This window comes from Oryzias melastigma, linkage group LG16 (genome assembly GCF_002922805.2).
Source record: "Oryzias melastigma strain HK-1 linkage group LG16, ASM292280v2, whole genome shotgun sequence".
In the NCBI taxonomy this organism is placed as follows: Eukaryota; Metazoa; Chordata; class Actinopteri; order Beloniformes; family Adrianichthyidae; genus Oryzias; species Oryzias melastigma.
This window is the reverse complement of record NC_050527.1, coordinates 7426017-7441663: the sequence shown is the minus strand read 5'-3', so window position 1 is coordinate 7441663 and position 15647 is coordinate 7426017. Positions and strand designations below refer to the sequence as shown.

Here is a 15647-nt window from a genome sequence, read left to right as displayed (position 1 = left end):
TGAGTCGACTTGATCCTTTTAAGTTATTCATCATTAAAGACTGTTAATCATGTGGATCTGATCAGACTCTGTAAAAGGAATGCAGTTCTCTTATCTGATGAAGCTCATACCAGCCTCCACTGACCTATATCTTTTTTTTTCCTGTGAAATCTAAGGTTTCAGTGTTTAAAGAGATTGACTGTGTTGGGTTTAGATTGTCTTTACGTGATTTGTGTCTTCTAAATCTTATTTTCTATCATTTGGCTAATTGGACTCTTATTTTTAAGTGTAAAAAATTCACCTTTCACTTGTCTTTTATTGTGGCATCACTTGCGATCTGCACTTTTGGCCGGATCAGTTTTCCGCCCCTCTCAAGTGGATTTGCGCAAAGAGATCTTCTTTCTTCTGAGTCCCTTTCCTTGCTGTACTTATCAAAAAATAGACTGTACAATTATTCAAAGCTTCACTTTGATTAGATAAAAACAAATGAAAACTTTAAAAAAATAAAAATACAGGTCAGTGACATCTTTTGACCTGTTTTTCAGTCTGCATGGAGCAGTGACGGATCCTCTGTCTGTGTTTGGGTGTCATCTCATAGAAATGTCTCCTTCAGAGTGTAATCTCAGGAACTGCATGATTGTTACCAAACTCCTCGTTAACTATTCAAGACGGGCTAACCTGCCAAATGAGGCTCTACATGTCCACTTGTTTGCCTCTTTCTTTCTGGGATGGAGAATAAATACTGAAGCTGGGAACAAAAAAAGCACAGATTAGTTTAAACTGTAAGAATTTGAGGACAATTTGATGTTTTTTGTGGATTAGTCAGCATGAACCCCCCAGTTACTCCTGTGCCCTGGGCAGACGTGGACGTGGATCTTGGTTTTGCTCTCTTTTTCTTCTTCCTTCTCTGCTTCTTTTTGCTGGTGACCATTGTCCGCTGTGCTCAGCTGGTCCTGGACCCTTACAGTGAAGTTTCTACTTCAGCATACCAGGAAGAGGAAACGGAGGAATCGTGAAGACCCGGCCCGCTGTGTATAATGGATGATCAGAAAGTGACATTGGAGCTTCAAATTCTTTAGACTTTTTTTGCACAATTTCTATATTTTTGAATCTGCATGAAAAAAAGTGTTGATTACAATCATGTAAGTATCCACTGTGGAGTTTCGTGTGCTTTAGTGAGTTTTTCTTTTCTCTTAGGATTATTTTTATTATACATTTAATGAATGTTGACATAAGATTTTATTTTCTTTTGTCTTAAAAGCTACTTGGATAAGCTTTAGCAACACAGGAAACAGCAGTTATTGCTAATGGGTGCATTAAAAATGTTTATTTTGAACAAAAAATATAAAAAAAAATACCTTCTTTTTTCTCAGAAAATATTTTTTAGATGAATGTATATAGATAAATGTGTATGAATACTAGCTGACACAAAAACAATTGGGTAAAAGCTGAACTTTTATCTTTATCAAGATCTTTATTTAACTTTTTTTTTAAGTAAGTAAAAGCACTTTATTTTTTGTTTTTAGATGTTATGGACAATTAAAACTTATAGGAATATTTTTCCCCCATAATTAAGCACAAAAATACAGAGCCTCCTATCAAAGTAAAAGAAAAGAAATTAGTAAACATTTTTTTTAAACAAAATATTTTTTTACTTTATCCTTTTAGGTGTTCTGTACAAAATTACCCATTTTGGGGGAAATTTAAAAATGTTGTTACTTTAAAGACTTGAGCAAAAAAAAAAAAATTGAAAAAAAGTCTTTTGAATATTTTTAAATTGTGTGATAAACATTTTTGCAAATGTTGCTTTTGTTAAGAGAAATTTAAAGATGGATGTATTGTAGTGTTAACCAAAACAAACTTTTTGATCCAATCGTGAGATCAGACGCAAGTTTAAGTAATGAAGAAATGCCATTATAGAATTTATTTCTATTTTTTTTATTTTTCTTTTCTAAAAATTGCTTTAATTAGTTTCAGACAAGGCCTGTAGGCTCCAGATGTTTTTCTGTATCTTATTCTTTGGAAAAGTTTGGTTAGATTTTTTTGTCTACAGAGCTGGCAGCTTTGAGGAACATTCAAATGTTTGATTAATAATGGTTAAAGGCACCGTGCAATTTTAGCAGAACACTATGAATAAAATATATATTTTACTTTTATTTTTCAATTAGTGAATACTAACATGTTGCTCTTTTCAATTTTTTTTTAACATTCCGTTTTTTGTTATTCATTGCTTAAATAAAATCCCTTGAATTAATTACTTTATTATTTTTACATTTAAAAGAATGAAAAAGAAATTTAAAATATACCCAACGAAATTGATTGTTCGTTTGTTTTGTTGACTTTGAGTGAGGAAGTCCAATGCAATGACAAATCCTTAAAAATCCTTCCCAAAAATACTAATTGAAATCCTAAATAGACTGCAGCGCATTTCTGAATGAGAATGAGTAAAACAGTTATTTGGGAATTTTGGAGCCGAATGTTTTGCATCAACTCCACAGTCCATCTAACACCGCCCGGTTGGGATATCCTGGAATACACGTCAAGCGCCTCCTATTGTAGCTAGCGTGTAGCTTTAACCTAAGCTAGTTTTATAGCTTCGCTCAATAGGATGGAAACCGTAGAAGGGTATGTACTTTTCCCTAGATGACTCTCTTAAAACACACGGCTTTTCTCGTTAAGAATACTCCCCAGACGACATAAATTTGCACATTTTCCTGCCACCTTCATATGTACTTCTGAATGTTTTTTCCACAATAAAACGTTTATGCTAAGCTAACTAGCTAGCATGCATTCAGTTGTATTGAGCTCTAGCTTGTTGTCTCCATGCTGCTCTGTTAGCACATTTTACTAATGTTGTGGCAATTTTAATTTACAGCTCTGTCTTAAAAGCAAACATGCATGGTTTCCCGACTCCCCTTTTCTGATTTTAAGCTATGCTGTTCATGCTAAAAGGATTAAAGCTAAAAAACAATCATCCTAATGTGCAGATTTGTGTCTGTGATGCTTTTGATATTTGTTTACTGTGATGTAGCTGCCCCAAATATTTAGTTCCACTATTTTTAAAAGATGAATAATAGTTATCTAAGATCATTTGGGATTTCACTATCAGCTGGATATTGTTGAGTAAGTTGTATTGCCCTTTATATATATATATATATATATATATATATATATATATATTCCCCCTCCATTAGAATACATGTTTCATTCAAAAATTAATCCTTCTTCACTTTTGTCCTTATAATTAAACAAACTCTGAATTTTTTAAAAAAGTATTTCCATGTCATTTTTGTTATGTTTTTGGTGTGTGTTTTACTGTAGATATGTTTTCATTTAGATGCATATTGTTTTTAATGTTCGACCTCTTTCTTACCAATTTTTTCTTCTTCAGAATGGAGGTGGATGGCTGGGACTCCAGTCTGGAGGAAGAGTTGGGCATATCTCTGGATGAGCTGAAGAAGTGGATCGACGAAGCTGTGGAAAAGAGTGAGATTGTTCAGAAGAAAAAAGCTCAGCTGACGGAGCTTAAGGAATGGGTGGAGCAGAAAGAGGAAGAGGAGGCAAAGACGGAGATGCTTCTTACTGATGCCAACCAGTAAGAGCGCGTTTCAGCCTTTGATTTAATTGTTGTGTCAACGTAGATGGTTAATGGCGTGCTTCTCGTTTCATTACAGGTCTGTGTTAGAGTGCGAGAAGCTGGTGAAGGAAGCTTATCAGAAGAATGGTCTTGTTTACCGTGAGAGCGGCTCCGAGGATGAGGGAGGTGGAGGAGGTTCTCTCCCCTCTGAAGTGATAGAGATAGACGACGATGATGATGACGACGTTATAGCTGTCGGGTGTTGTAAGTTTTATTCATTTGTTATGGAAAAAAATTCAATTATGAATTGGTAAACAATTATCACTTATTGTTATCTTTTCCTGTTTTTAATTTACTCAACCAGTGGTTCCCCCAAACAAGACATTAACTCCCTCTAAAGACCCCGTGGTAAGAGATCAATTAAATGATTTTTATTTTATTGGTGGAATGTATTTTAGCAGCAGAAAATGTTAAATTTATCTTGAATTTGACCACATTTTGAAAGGATTGTATGCAGTTTTGGATAAATACATCAAGAAGATAGTAGAAATGCTTAATGTTGTTCCTTTAATTCTTTGCCCTATCCCTATTAAATATAGAAATAGAAAAAAAAACACCCTTACCTGATCTTTTTTTTGTTGAAACAGTTAAAGGAAGCCTCTGCAGTTCTTCAAAAAACAACCCACCAAGTGCAGAAGTTGGTCCAAATAGTCACAAAGTCTCCAGCATCTGCAGCTCTGCTTCGGTCTCCAACACAGCTCTCTGCTCCTTCAAGTGAGGAAACACTAATGATCATCCATCACATTTCTTCTTGACATCTTCCTCGTCTGGCTCTCATGTTTGGCTCTTCCCCTTCCAGGTGTTCAAAGCTCGGCACCGGCAGTGTTTGTGTCTCAGGCCCCATCCCAAGGAATGACCCAGCCAAGCCCGAAGATAAAAGAAGATGAGCTCAAAGTTGGAATGAACATTCTGGGAAAGAAACGTACCAAGACCTGGCACAAAGGCACCCTCGTTGCCATCAACCCAATTGGTTTGTTCTTTGGGTTTCATTATATCTGCATGTAAATTCTAATTCAGTTGTTATTTTTTTACTTATTAAATAATTTCTCTCTAAAATCAGGAGGCGGGATTTACAAATACAAAGTGAAGTTTGATAAAGGCAAGAGTCTGCTGTCTGGAAACCACGTGGCTTTCGAATACAACCCCACCCTGGAGAGTCTGTTTGTTGGGGCTCGAGTCGTGGCCAAGTACAAAGATGGCAACCTGGTGTGGCTGTACGCAGGAATCGTAGCAGAAATGCCCAACAACAAGAACCGCATGAGGTTGGTGCTCCAACATCTAAAGAAGCCGTCTGCTGTTAATTATTAAAACAATTATTGCTTCTGTATGTGCTTTACAGATTCTTGATCTTCTTCGATGACGGCTATGCTTCGTACGTCATACTTCCTGAACTCTATCCAGTTTGCAGACCTTGTAAGGAGCACTTTTTCCAGATTTTATTGATTTAATAACACATTTTTGAAGAACAAATAAGAGCTTTCTTTTTTTATTTACAGTAAAACACACTTGGGAGGATATAGAAGATGCATCTTGTCGAGACTTCATCGAGGAGTACATCTCCGCCTATCCCAGCAGGCCGATGGTGCTCCTCAAGGCCGGACAAATCATCAAGACGGAGTGGGAAGGAACCTGGTGGAAGAGCAGGGTGGAGGAGGTGGACGGCAGCTTGGTCAAGATTCTCTTTTTAGTACGTCTGCCTCTGAATTTTACTATAATTATTTTGTTTTGTGGGGAAAAAAAATTTAAAAAAGCACTTGTGGTTTTAAAACACTGAGTTGGTCCATATAATGAAATTGTATTGATTTTAACTAAACCATCTAATATCAAATTAACAATTTGAATTAATAGAATACCAAAATACACATTTTAACAGATTGTGGAGTAAAGAAAACACAAAGAAAAATGAATAAAAATGTAATATTTTTCTTAAATGCAAGAGTCCATTCCTCCTACAGATTTTTTTTTAGCTCAAAAATTAACTGCACAATCGGGTATATTTTTTCTCTTAAATAAGCTCCATAAAATATTTTTTCTGAATTGTTTTTTTAATATTGACTTTTTATATTCGTAATAATAATGAGTAATTAAATAACCTATATTTTGAAAAACATTAAGCTAAATCCTAATAATAAAAGGGTTGTTACTTCACATGTTTTTATAGCAGAAAATTTATCCAGTAGAACAATAAAAAGAGAGTAAATTTTGATTTATTTTTTTTTATCTAGAAATATATAACCCAACACATACAGTCAAGCCTGACATTATTTGTACCCCTTTCTAATGGTGACATAAGGTAAAAATTATATAATTAGCAGTCTTTCTTTACTTTTTCTTTTTTTTTTTTTACCGGAAATGTCATGAATGACTCCCACAACATTTAACGATGCACAAGAGGCTTCATTTATAAAAAGAAATATTTGCTTAACAAAAGTGGAATGTCCAGAATTAACTTGTAAAATCTCACAGTCAAAGTTCAGTAACAGTTCTGATATCACTAACTACTAATTCATCCTACTTACCTTGATTTGTTTATAATTGCAGATCTAATCAAGTGAAAACCAGCATTTGGTTTGATGTCTAGGAGCTCTCCAAGTACATAGTGACAGCTCACAATTCAGGAAAGGGTCATAAAAGCCATTCCTACATTTTCTTTTAATCCAGTGACTGCAGTACAAAGTATTAAAAAATACAAGATTTGTCACTGTTGACTGTATAGAGAACTGGACAGAGCGGGCGTGACATCACCCATAGAAAATGCTCTTCTTCCGACTCCAACAAAGTGAACTTAATTCAGTCACCATTTACGAAGCGAGTCGACGTTGATTGGTCCTGATTGGTCTGAGTCAACGTTTCTATGGCAACTACTGTCAACAATCAGGATTTAGCTTGTTCTCTGGAGAATTGGTCAATCGAACGTTTGAGGTGGGGAGTCAGCTGGCAACAAATGCTTTTACTGAGGCATCTGATTGGTCAGTTTATGACTTGAGATAAAAAATTATCATAAAATAGAATTTGGATTATCAAGAAGACGTTTAGATAAAGATCAGAGCAAGAATAGTTACTCTGACAAAGAGAATGACTGAGTTATAACTGTTTATTTCTCAATAGAAGTCTATAGGATATTTGGCTTCTTGTAGCTACTTCCTATTTGGAACACTTTATTATTCTAGTTGTTATATTTAGTCAATGTGTGTCACACCGTAGAAACTCTAGTAAAACAGTATTATCTCATGGCAGACAGATGCTTCTAGAGCGCTGAAGCTGATCTTCTCTTGTTTCAGGATGATAAGAGGAGTGAGTGGATCTACCGAGGATCCACCAGGTTGGAGCCAATGTTCAACCTGAAAATGACCACAGCCAACACCCAGGAGAAGAAGCTGGCTGGGCAGCAGAGGACCAGACCGAACATGGGTAAAGTTAAACCCCCATGTGGATAATAGGAGAATTAATGACAAGAAAACGGTGTATTTAGGTTTAGGTGGTAACTTTGAGGATTTTTTTAATTTCCTAGGAGCGTTTCGGACCAAAGGCCCCGTCGTTCAGTACACAGGGGTGGAACACGTCGGAGGTTCTCCTGTCAAAAGCCCCCAGCCCTCATCTACTGAAGCTGCGACTCCACAGCCTCAACCGAGTCCACAACCACAGCAACCTCAGCAGATCGTACAGATCACTCAGCCTACCCAGCCTCCACGTATCGAGTAAGTGTTCTGTTAAACATCATCATTAAATAAAGTGCTCGCAGCATCCTAAAACGCCGTACTTCTGTGGTTATTTACCATGATCAGTCAGATTAGAAGTTGTCTTTTAACATAGAAATTACTTATGCTTGTTTGTGTTTTGTTGTGTTAAAGGAATAAAACTCAGATGGCAAAGAAGAGTACGTCTCCTTTTGTTCCTGGAGTTGGAGGCACACACGCTTCCAAAATCATGCAGTCTTTGACCTCCTCTCCCACTAATATTACAAGGTAAGTTGCTGTTTTATTTGATCCCTTTCATCCCTAAATTAGTTTTTTTTAATTTTATATTAAAAAATCTTCTTCAGTGTTTTCTAAATGAAGCGAAGTCCTGGATGTTGATTCATTATGGAATGAAGAGTTTAAATAAAGTCAAAAATATGTTTTTCTGATCAGTTAAATTCAGAGTAAAACAGAAATAAATCTGCAGTCTTTTACCGACTTATTTCTTTTGCCCTCCAGCTGCAGACGTGAAATTAAAGTAAACGTTAAAAAGGTCAAATGAACAGTTTGATTTATGGAGTTTGTTCTCTTACCTGACAGACATAAACTCAGCTCATATTAGTTACTGGCTACAAACAGACTCACTTATAATCAAGCCACTATTGTTATTTAGTGCAGCTTTTACTGTTAAAGGCGCTGATTTCTGTCAAAGCGATCCGACAGTAGCTGTGAGACTCTGCAGGAGAGAAAGTGATTCGGCTGTGAGGATTCAGCAACCTCAACTGTCAGAAAAATAGGAAAACTCAAAAGTCTCACATTTTCTTTAAAACATCCTCCAGGAAAATGGATCCACTCTTTGATTCTCCTAAAATATATGTACATATGTGAGAATGGATTAATGTTGTGAATTTAGCTCTTGTTTAATCGGATTCATCTCTCTTCAAATATCTTTAAAGTTATATTTTATCTTTGCTTCTCAGAAAATGGACAGTCCTTCATCTTTAGTTTTTATTTTGCAAGTCAAATGAATCATTTAAATTCTGCTTAATTTAGCCTCCAGTGATGAAGGCAGAGCAGCTAAATGTCAGTCAGTTGGCTGTCTCAGCGTCCGCTGACATGTTGGGCTGGTTTCAGGCTCCTCCATTGTTTGGTATTTCAACAGTCTTTGTTTTTTCTGGAGGTTTGATAGTGAAATAAATGTCCACTCCTTTACCATAAAAATATAGTTAGAACAAAAAAAAATGCAGGGGCAACTGCATGATTGAGCATAAAAAATGGCTTCAGCTTTTTCTACAGTCTACTAAATATGTTGTCATGGTAACTCATCCACACTACGATTATTATACATTTTTAATGGTGCATGTGTGGGAGAATTTCAACTGCATTGGGCTGCAAGTTAAATTGGTGCTATTTGGAGGTTCAAAAAAATCTTTGGAAAGTTAATTTCTTTTTTTTAAGACAATTTAGTTAAGTAGGAAGACACATCAAATGGAGACAACTTTCTTTATTAAGGTGGAAAGTTCTGTGCGACCATGCTAAACGCCTGTTTTTGAACGCACATTTAGACCATGCTCTTCACACGGGACAAGCAGGGAGGGGCTTCTTCTTCTTTTTTATACATTTTTCTACTGTTTACCAGCACATACAATTCTTAAAATAAAGTAATTAAAATAGCTTAAAAATACATAAAAACTCATAAAGATCATAGAAATCAGAGGATGTTCCATCCATATCCACATATAGTTTAAATAAAGGTTATTTAGAGTTGAGCAGAGTGTTCTGTATCTCCTTGATGGTGACAGAGAGAGAGAGTGATGAAGAGTGGTGTCCTCAGTGATGAAGGTGGCGTTCATCATCACTCAGATGGGACTGTGGTGTTTGAGTCATTTTGAGGCTTGATTGATTATTTAAGATGGATTTTTTTTTGTTTGTTTGTTTAAGGGTGAAAAAGTTGAACCAGGAAGTAATATTGTATGTGAGGATGGATTCTACCAGTGAAATGTTCACCATGGATTAGATGTCCTTAATATAAAAAAAAATCTTAATTTCTTCAATAGATGGAGGCGTTGTTATGCTTTTTTTTTTCTTTTTTTTTTAAGATAAAGTCCACATGGTGTCTGAAAGACGGACTGCTGTCCATTATTGTCCGCAGGTTTTTATTGAACAGCACTCGATCCATTATTGTGATCTAATAATGTGTGTTTTTTTGTTAACTAAAAGTAGGCAGTAACACAAAAATCTACTTTTTGAAACATTCAGATTTTAATTTAAAGAAAAACTGAAACCTGCTTTAATGTGTACTGCTGCAATCGTCTCCCATTTTTACTGCAATGTCATGCAACAGTAGAATGAGAAAAATTTAGAAAAATATTTGAGTAAATTCTGTTTTTCTGTACAAATCTTCACTTCTCTCTTCTTGTTCACCCACAGTGCAAAACTTGTGAGTCCTCCTGTCACTCCTCAGTCCAGTTTTCCCTCGTTGTATCAGAGACAGCAGCCCGCTCTACCTCCTGCCCCCCCTCCCATGCCACACGTGGTGGCCACCATTCCCACGCAGACCTCGTACAGAGCCCCGACAGACCGCATCTTCTACCTGGCCCATACGTGTCAGCCTGCCTGTCTGAAGCGGGTCAGACCAGCAAAGCCAGACATCCACAGAGGCAAGAACCCCCTCCTCACGCCTCTGCTGTATGATTTCAGACGCATGACGGGACGCCGTAAAGTCAATCGGAAGGTAATCCGCGAGTGAAATGACCGTCAAGGCCCCAACTGAGAGGTTTATAGATGATGTTGATGGAGTTGTATTGTTCGGTCTCCTAGATGTCTTTCCACGTGATCTACAAAGCTCCGTGTGGACTCTGTCTGCGCAACATGCCAGAGATCCAGAACTACCTCTTCCAGACGCGCTGTGACTTCATCTTCTTGGAGATGTTCTGCCTAGATCCCTACGTGCTGGTGGACCGCCCCTTCCAGCCGCAGAGGCCCTTCTATTACATTCCAGATATCACTGGTGGGAAGGAGGACATCGCCCTGTCCTGTGTGAACGAGATCGACAACACTCCGCCTCCCAAAGTCAAATACAGTAAGAGTCACTTTAAGGTTTCAACTCGTCTTGTTTGAAGTCCCAACCTTATTTTTTCTATTGTAAAATCGTTCCCAGTGATCTTTTAATTAGGATTTTGACTTTTTAAAAGGCTTTGTGGTTTTTAAGACATATTTAATGCATCTCATTAAAAATACAATTCTGGGTTGTGGGCGGGACTGTTGACACAGAGCAATGCGCGCCCCTCCCCATTGTCCAGAGCTCTGTTTGCATGCGATATTATAGCTTCAAGCTAACATTAGCATCACAAAAATAATGATGAGTAATATCGGATCAGTCGAGCTCTACAGTTATGAGCCAGGACTGCATTCGGCTACAGAGACTTTGCCACGCCCATTTCAGTAGCTGCTTCATTAGTCCGAGCTTTTTCTAGCATCCGGTTTTCTGATCCAACGCAATTTGAACTAAGAAATAATCAGAAACACAATTTTTATCATAAATTCTTTAATTTTGCCCCTTACTATGAGAAAAAATGCTACAAGAACATGTAAAAAACACAAAAATGACAATTGTAATTGGAGTAGATCTTTAAAGACCCACTTCAATCGTATTTTCATTTATTTTTAAAGTGTTTTTTCCGTGGTCTTTTAATTATGATTATGTCATTTTTTGCCATATTTGGATACAGTTCTAGGATACAGTTTCTGCAGAGCAACAGCAGTTCATCAAAAATTTGCCTCTGAGTTGTGGGGGCGACTGTTGGCGTTGAATAACCCCGCCCCCCTTCCCCACTGTTGATAGCTTTAATTAGGGAGCCTGTGGCTCATTCAGCTTCTATGTCACAAATAAACCGTTTTTCTAATGGATTTAAATAAAAAAACACTCAGAATTATAATTTTAAGCCTCATTTTCCTAATATATGTTCTCTGTCGTCTGAAAATGCCACAAGTAAATCTAAAAAACACATTTTTTTAGATTGGATCTTTAAGAGTTCGGGCACAGCTTTTGATACAGAGTACACCTCTACTTGTGCAATCCCAGGCGAGTCTTTGAGTACTAAAATACTGACAGACCGTCTCCTTTTTTCTAGGTAAAGAACGTATTCCAGAAGATGGAGTATTCATCAACACCAGCGCTGACTTCCTGGTTGGGTGTGATTGCACTGACGGCTGTCGAGACAAGTAAAGCTGCTCTCTCTCCAAACAGCTTCGTGTTATGAAACAAAGAGCCATGTGGTCCAAACATATGTCTCTCAATTACAGGTCCAAATGTTCCTGCCACCAGCTGACACTTCAAGCCACAGCTTGCACACCAGGGGCGCAGATCAACCCAAACGCTGGATATTTGTACAAGCGATTAGAGGAGTGCCTGCCTACAGGGTCAGACACTGTGCAGCTCTTTAGTGTTAACTACATCAGTTCATTTTCTTAATGTCTTGGGGATATTAATGTGTTTTTTCTCTCCTATTGTAGGATCTATGAGTGTAATAAAAGGTGCAAATGTTGCGCTCAGATGTGCACCAACAGGCTGGTGCAGCACGGCCTGCAGGTCCGTCTTCAGCTTTTCAAGACCCAGAACAAAGGCTGGGGGATCCGGTGTCTGGATGATGTGGCTAAAGGCTCCTTTGTCTGCATTTATGCTGGTGAGGATCAAACCTAAAGCTGACACGCCGCCCTCTGAAGACACGAGTTCACCCTCTCGCTCTTTCCTCAACAGGTAAAATCCTGACGGACGATTTTGCTGACAAAGAAGGTCTGGAAATGGGCGATGAATATTTCGCCAACCTAGACCACATCGAGAGCGTGGAGAACTTCAAGGAAGGCTACGAGAGCGAGGCGCACTGCTCAGACAGCGAGGGAAGCGGCGTGGATGTTTCCAGGATGAAAATCCAGCCATCTGCTTTAGTGTCCAGCAACAGCGGAGGTCGACATCCCAGGAAGGGTGAGTGGAAAAATCCTCCAGTGAAGCTTATTCTGAGGAGGCATTCGGGATCGTTCCACTGTTTTTGTCCCCACAGCTCGCAACTCAAGCTCGTCCAGTGAAAGCAATGATGACGAGGACAAAGATTCAAAGAGTGAAGACGAAAGTGACAGTTCAGATGACACTTTTGTCAAAGATAACTACTACACTTCCAGTTCTGTGTGGAGGAGTTACACAACACGAGGCCAGCTCAAAGGCAACAAAGAAGGTAAGTTACATGCATCTAAATGAAGAATTAGTTCAGTCTGTTTAGATCAGGGGTCCCCAAACTACTTCTTGTTAGGATCACATAACTGTTTTCTTCTCTGATTTGGTTTGTAGAATAACAGAAAAAGTGTAACATTCACAGCCTTAATGTAAACATTTATGTCTTTCCAGAAAGCCACACATAGCCAATTTTTAAATGATTCATTTCTGTAATCTTAACAGAAAAAAATAATACTAAAACATTTTAAAAACTAGAAGTACCTGCAGTAATGCTAGTGTGAATGCTGAAAGCTGAATGTGGCCGCTGAAGATGCTAGTGCGGATAGCTGAAAATGCTGAAATTGATAGCTGAAATCACTGAAGCTGAAAGCTAGATAAAATATCAGCGAGATGCCAAATTATCGTAAAAAATTCTAAATTAGCCAAAAAGCTAGCATGAGGCTGAAATATTAGGTAAACTCCAAATCAACCTAAAAAAACCGGTAAAATGTCCAATTAAGCCAAGACGGCTAGCATAACGCTATAATTTTTGCTGCGCTCCAAATTACCCTTAAAAACTGAAAAAAGCCTAAATTAGTTAAAACATCTGGCATGTAGCTGAAATATTAGATAAAATCTAAAATAGCCTAAAAAACTGGTTAAATGTCTAATTTAGCCAAAACAGCTAGCAAAAAGCTAAAATATCAGCTAAACCACAATTAGCCTAGAAATCCTTCGTAACTTCCAAAACAGTTGAAAAAGCGAGCATGAAAAGAGCTGAATATTGTATTAGCTGAATGAGATAAATAGCTGAATGAGCTGAAGATCCAAAAAACGCACAGAAGAAAAATAATGATAATAAAGAAATTTGAATCACAATTAATTTAAATTCAAATAAATCGTCTGTTCTCCCGTTATAGTTCAGACTGCAGAGGGGTGGAATAAAAAGTCATGTTTTATGTGGGTCTCGATTGAGAAGAGAAAAAAAAATCATGGGGGGCCGGGCCAAATGTGGAGGAGGGCCGGATCCGGCCCGCGGGCCGTAGTTTGGGGATCCCTGCTTTAGATCTAACACCAAAGCGAGGTTAAACTATTTTTGCCTAAAATCACCTATTCTTCAAGTGTTAACTTGTTTTGCTCAATAGTGTTTCCAGTTGCTTTTGTTACTCATCAGTTACTTACTAGTCAGTAAAAAAACCTTTACTAGCTCCTTATATTTAAGTGTTTTGTTTTTATTTTTGCTGGTGTTTCTCTGAAATAAATCTGCAGTAGAGTGAACGTCTTTGCTCTTCTGTTTCTTCTGCCTCAGGGAGTCAAGACAGCAAAGATGGATTGAGCGTCACACCCCGAGAAAAAGGGGATGAGAACCCCCCAGCCATGCCTGAGGAGACGGGCAAAAGCAAAGTGGCTTTTTGGCTAACGAGCCAGGGGCTCAAGAAGGTGAGCGACGGAAGATGAAATAAAAACCAGACGAGTGATTCAGTGATCTGAGATGGTTAACGTGTTGGAAATTAGCCATTTCTGAACAATAAAGATGCATTTAAAAAAAAAAAATCAGAGATCTGTACTTGATAGCTGCTGAATTTAATCAAGCTAACGCTCTACTTATGTTCCCTATAGGAAACTGGAGATAGCAAAAGGTGTGTTGAAAAAAAATATTGTTTTATATTTAAAAAAAGGTCAGTTTTATTCAAAATAACAGCTGATTTGAGCTGCTTTGTTTTTCTTATTTTTAGTCTGACAAAATCAGACCCAGGAAAGAAGCAGGTTGTGATGACTCTCTCAGACAGCGATGATGTTCAAACCATCAGCTCTGGATCTGAGGACAACAAGGAGAAGGAGAAAGTCCCAACAGGTAAATGAGGGGTGGTCATCAAAAACTCCAAATAGAAGGAAGTTAAACCACATTATTCATCATTTTTATTTTTGTGCCGAATATCTTTACATCTGAAATACATGACAATTGTGTTACTTACTATTCTAGGTGTCAATGTGCATATCTCAGGTCAGTTATACATTTATTCTGAATTTCTTTTGCACTCGTCTCTACTTTCTGGCTCAAATGATCTTCTTTCTATCCCGTAGAAATACTGAAAAAATCTCTTATTTGCATTTCAATCACAAATCTTCTTGTTTTCTTTAATAAAATGCATGAAAATATCTGAAAACTCATTTTGGGAGCAGATGTTAATGTTTGTGGTCCACTCATCTGTCCAGAGCAGCAGCTTCTACCTCAAGATTACAGCCTCTTCTCTCCTGCTGATGTCTGGTTGAAGATCTTCAAGAAACTTTGATTTATTTATTTGTCAGGTGTGCCCAAGAAGCAGGTGGCGGTGAAGTCCACTCGAGGCATCGCCTTGAAAAACAGCCACAGTATGATGGTAAAAAGCGGTCCGGGCGGAGGTGGCGGAGGACCGGGAGGCCACCAGGCGGGGAAAACGGGGACGTCGGGACAAACCACCGGAGGCGGGGAGAACGCTCCCAAAAACACCCGTCTGTTCTTCGACGGCGAGGAGTCCTGCTACATCATTGATGCCAAGTTGGAGGGAAACCTCGGACGTTATCTGAACGTAAGAAAGGAAAATGTTGCTCTCTTTAATATATATGCTTGCATAATAAAATGTAATTTTTATTTTTTTATGTTACAGCATAGCTGCAGTCCAAACCTATTTGTCCAGAATGTGTTTGTGGACACACATGATTTGCGGTTCCCCTGGGTGGCTTTCTTTGCCAGCAAGTAAGTTTGGATCTAATTCGGTTTTAAATTGTTTCTTGTAGCCCGTCATTGATTTTGTGTCCTAAAAAGCGTATATGATGACAGCAAATCAGAAATACTTGTAACTACTCTTAATTGACTCCTCACATCCTGCGTTTTCTGTGCAGACGAATCCGGGCCGGTACCGAGCTGACGTGGGACTACAACTATGAGGTGGGCAGCGTGGAGGGAAAAGAGCTGCTCTGCTGCTGCGGGTCCACAGAATGCAGAGGAAGATTGCTGTGATCCATTAGAAACCATCCCCCAAAATATGCTTATAGGTTCTGTAAATATTTTAATAGTTGTTTTTGTTTTGTATTTTCATTTTAGCATGTTTTCTTCATGAATTCCTATTAAATGTCTGATTTACAACTTCATAAAATGTCTTCC

At 38.0% G+C, this 15647-nt stretch overlaps 1 protein-coding gene across 2 annotated transcripts; it reads left to right on the top strand.

The window, feature by feature from the left end:
• Positions 1-2451: 2451 nt before the first annotated feature.
• Positions 2452-15634, top strand: LOC112143498 (SET domain bifurcated histone lysine methyltransferase 1). 2 transcript variants are annotated; one of them, XM_024267530.2, is made up of 26 exons: positions 2452-2604; positions 3371-3574; positions 3654-3820; positions 3921-3964; positions 4204-4330; positions 4416-4586; positions 4677-4878; positions 4956-5029; positions 5113-5303; positions 6898-7027; positions 7128-7314; positions 7468-7581; positions 9724-10027; positions 10114-10375; positions 11427-11517; positions 11599-11715; positions 11809-11978; positions 12053-12277; positions 12354-12524; positions 13812-13942; positions 14123-14142; positions 14239-14357; positions 14487-14507; positions 14813-15072; positions 15151-15239; positions 15386-15634. In XM_024267530.2, exons 1-26 carry the CDS (start codon positions 2588-2590, stop codon positions 15501-15503), a joined length of 3726 nt encoding a protein of 1241 aa, XP_024123298.1. In that variant the 5' UTR covers positions 2452-2587; the 3' UTR covers positions 15504-15634. The 2 variants fall into 2 exon arrangements, with proteins under 2 accessions (XP_024123298.1, XP_024123299.1); XM_024267531.2 differs by lacking the exon at positions 14487-14507.
• The last annotated feature ends 13 nt before the right edge of the window (positions 15635-15647 follow it).

What these genes read in the sequence shown, in the direction of transcription:
- LOC112143498 (XM_024267530.2), top strand. An exon ending in CTTCTTACTGATGCCAACCA is followed by an intron (nt 3,575 to 3,653) that starts GTAAGAGCGCGT and finishes GTTTCATTACAG; the next exon opens with GTCTGTGTTAGAGTGCGAGA. An exon ending in AGGTCGACATCCCAGGAAGG is followed by an intron (nt 12,278 to 12,353) that starts GTGAGTGGAAAA and finishes TTGTCCCCACAG; the next exon opens with CTCGCAACTCAAGCTCGTCC.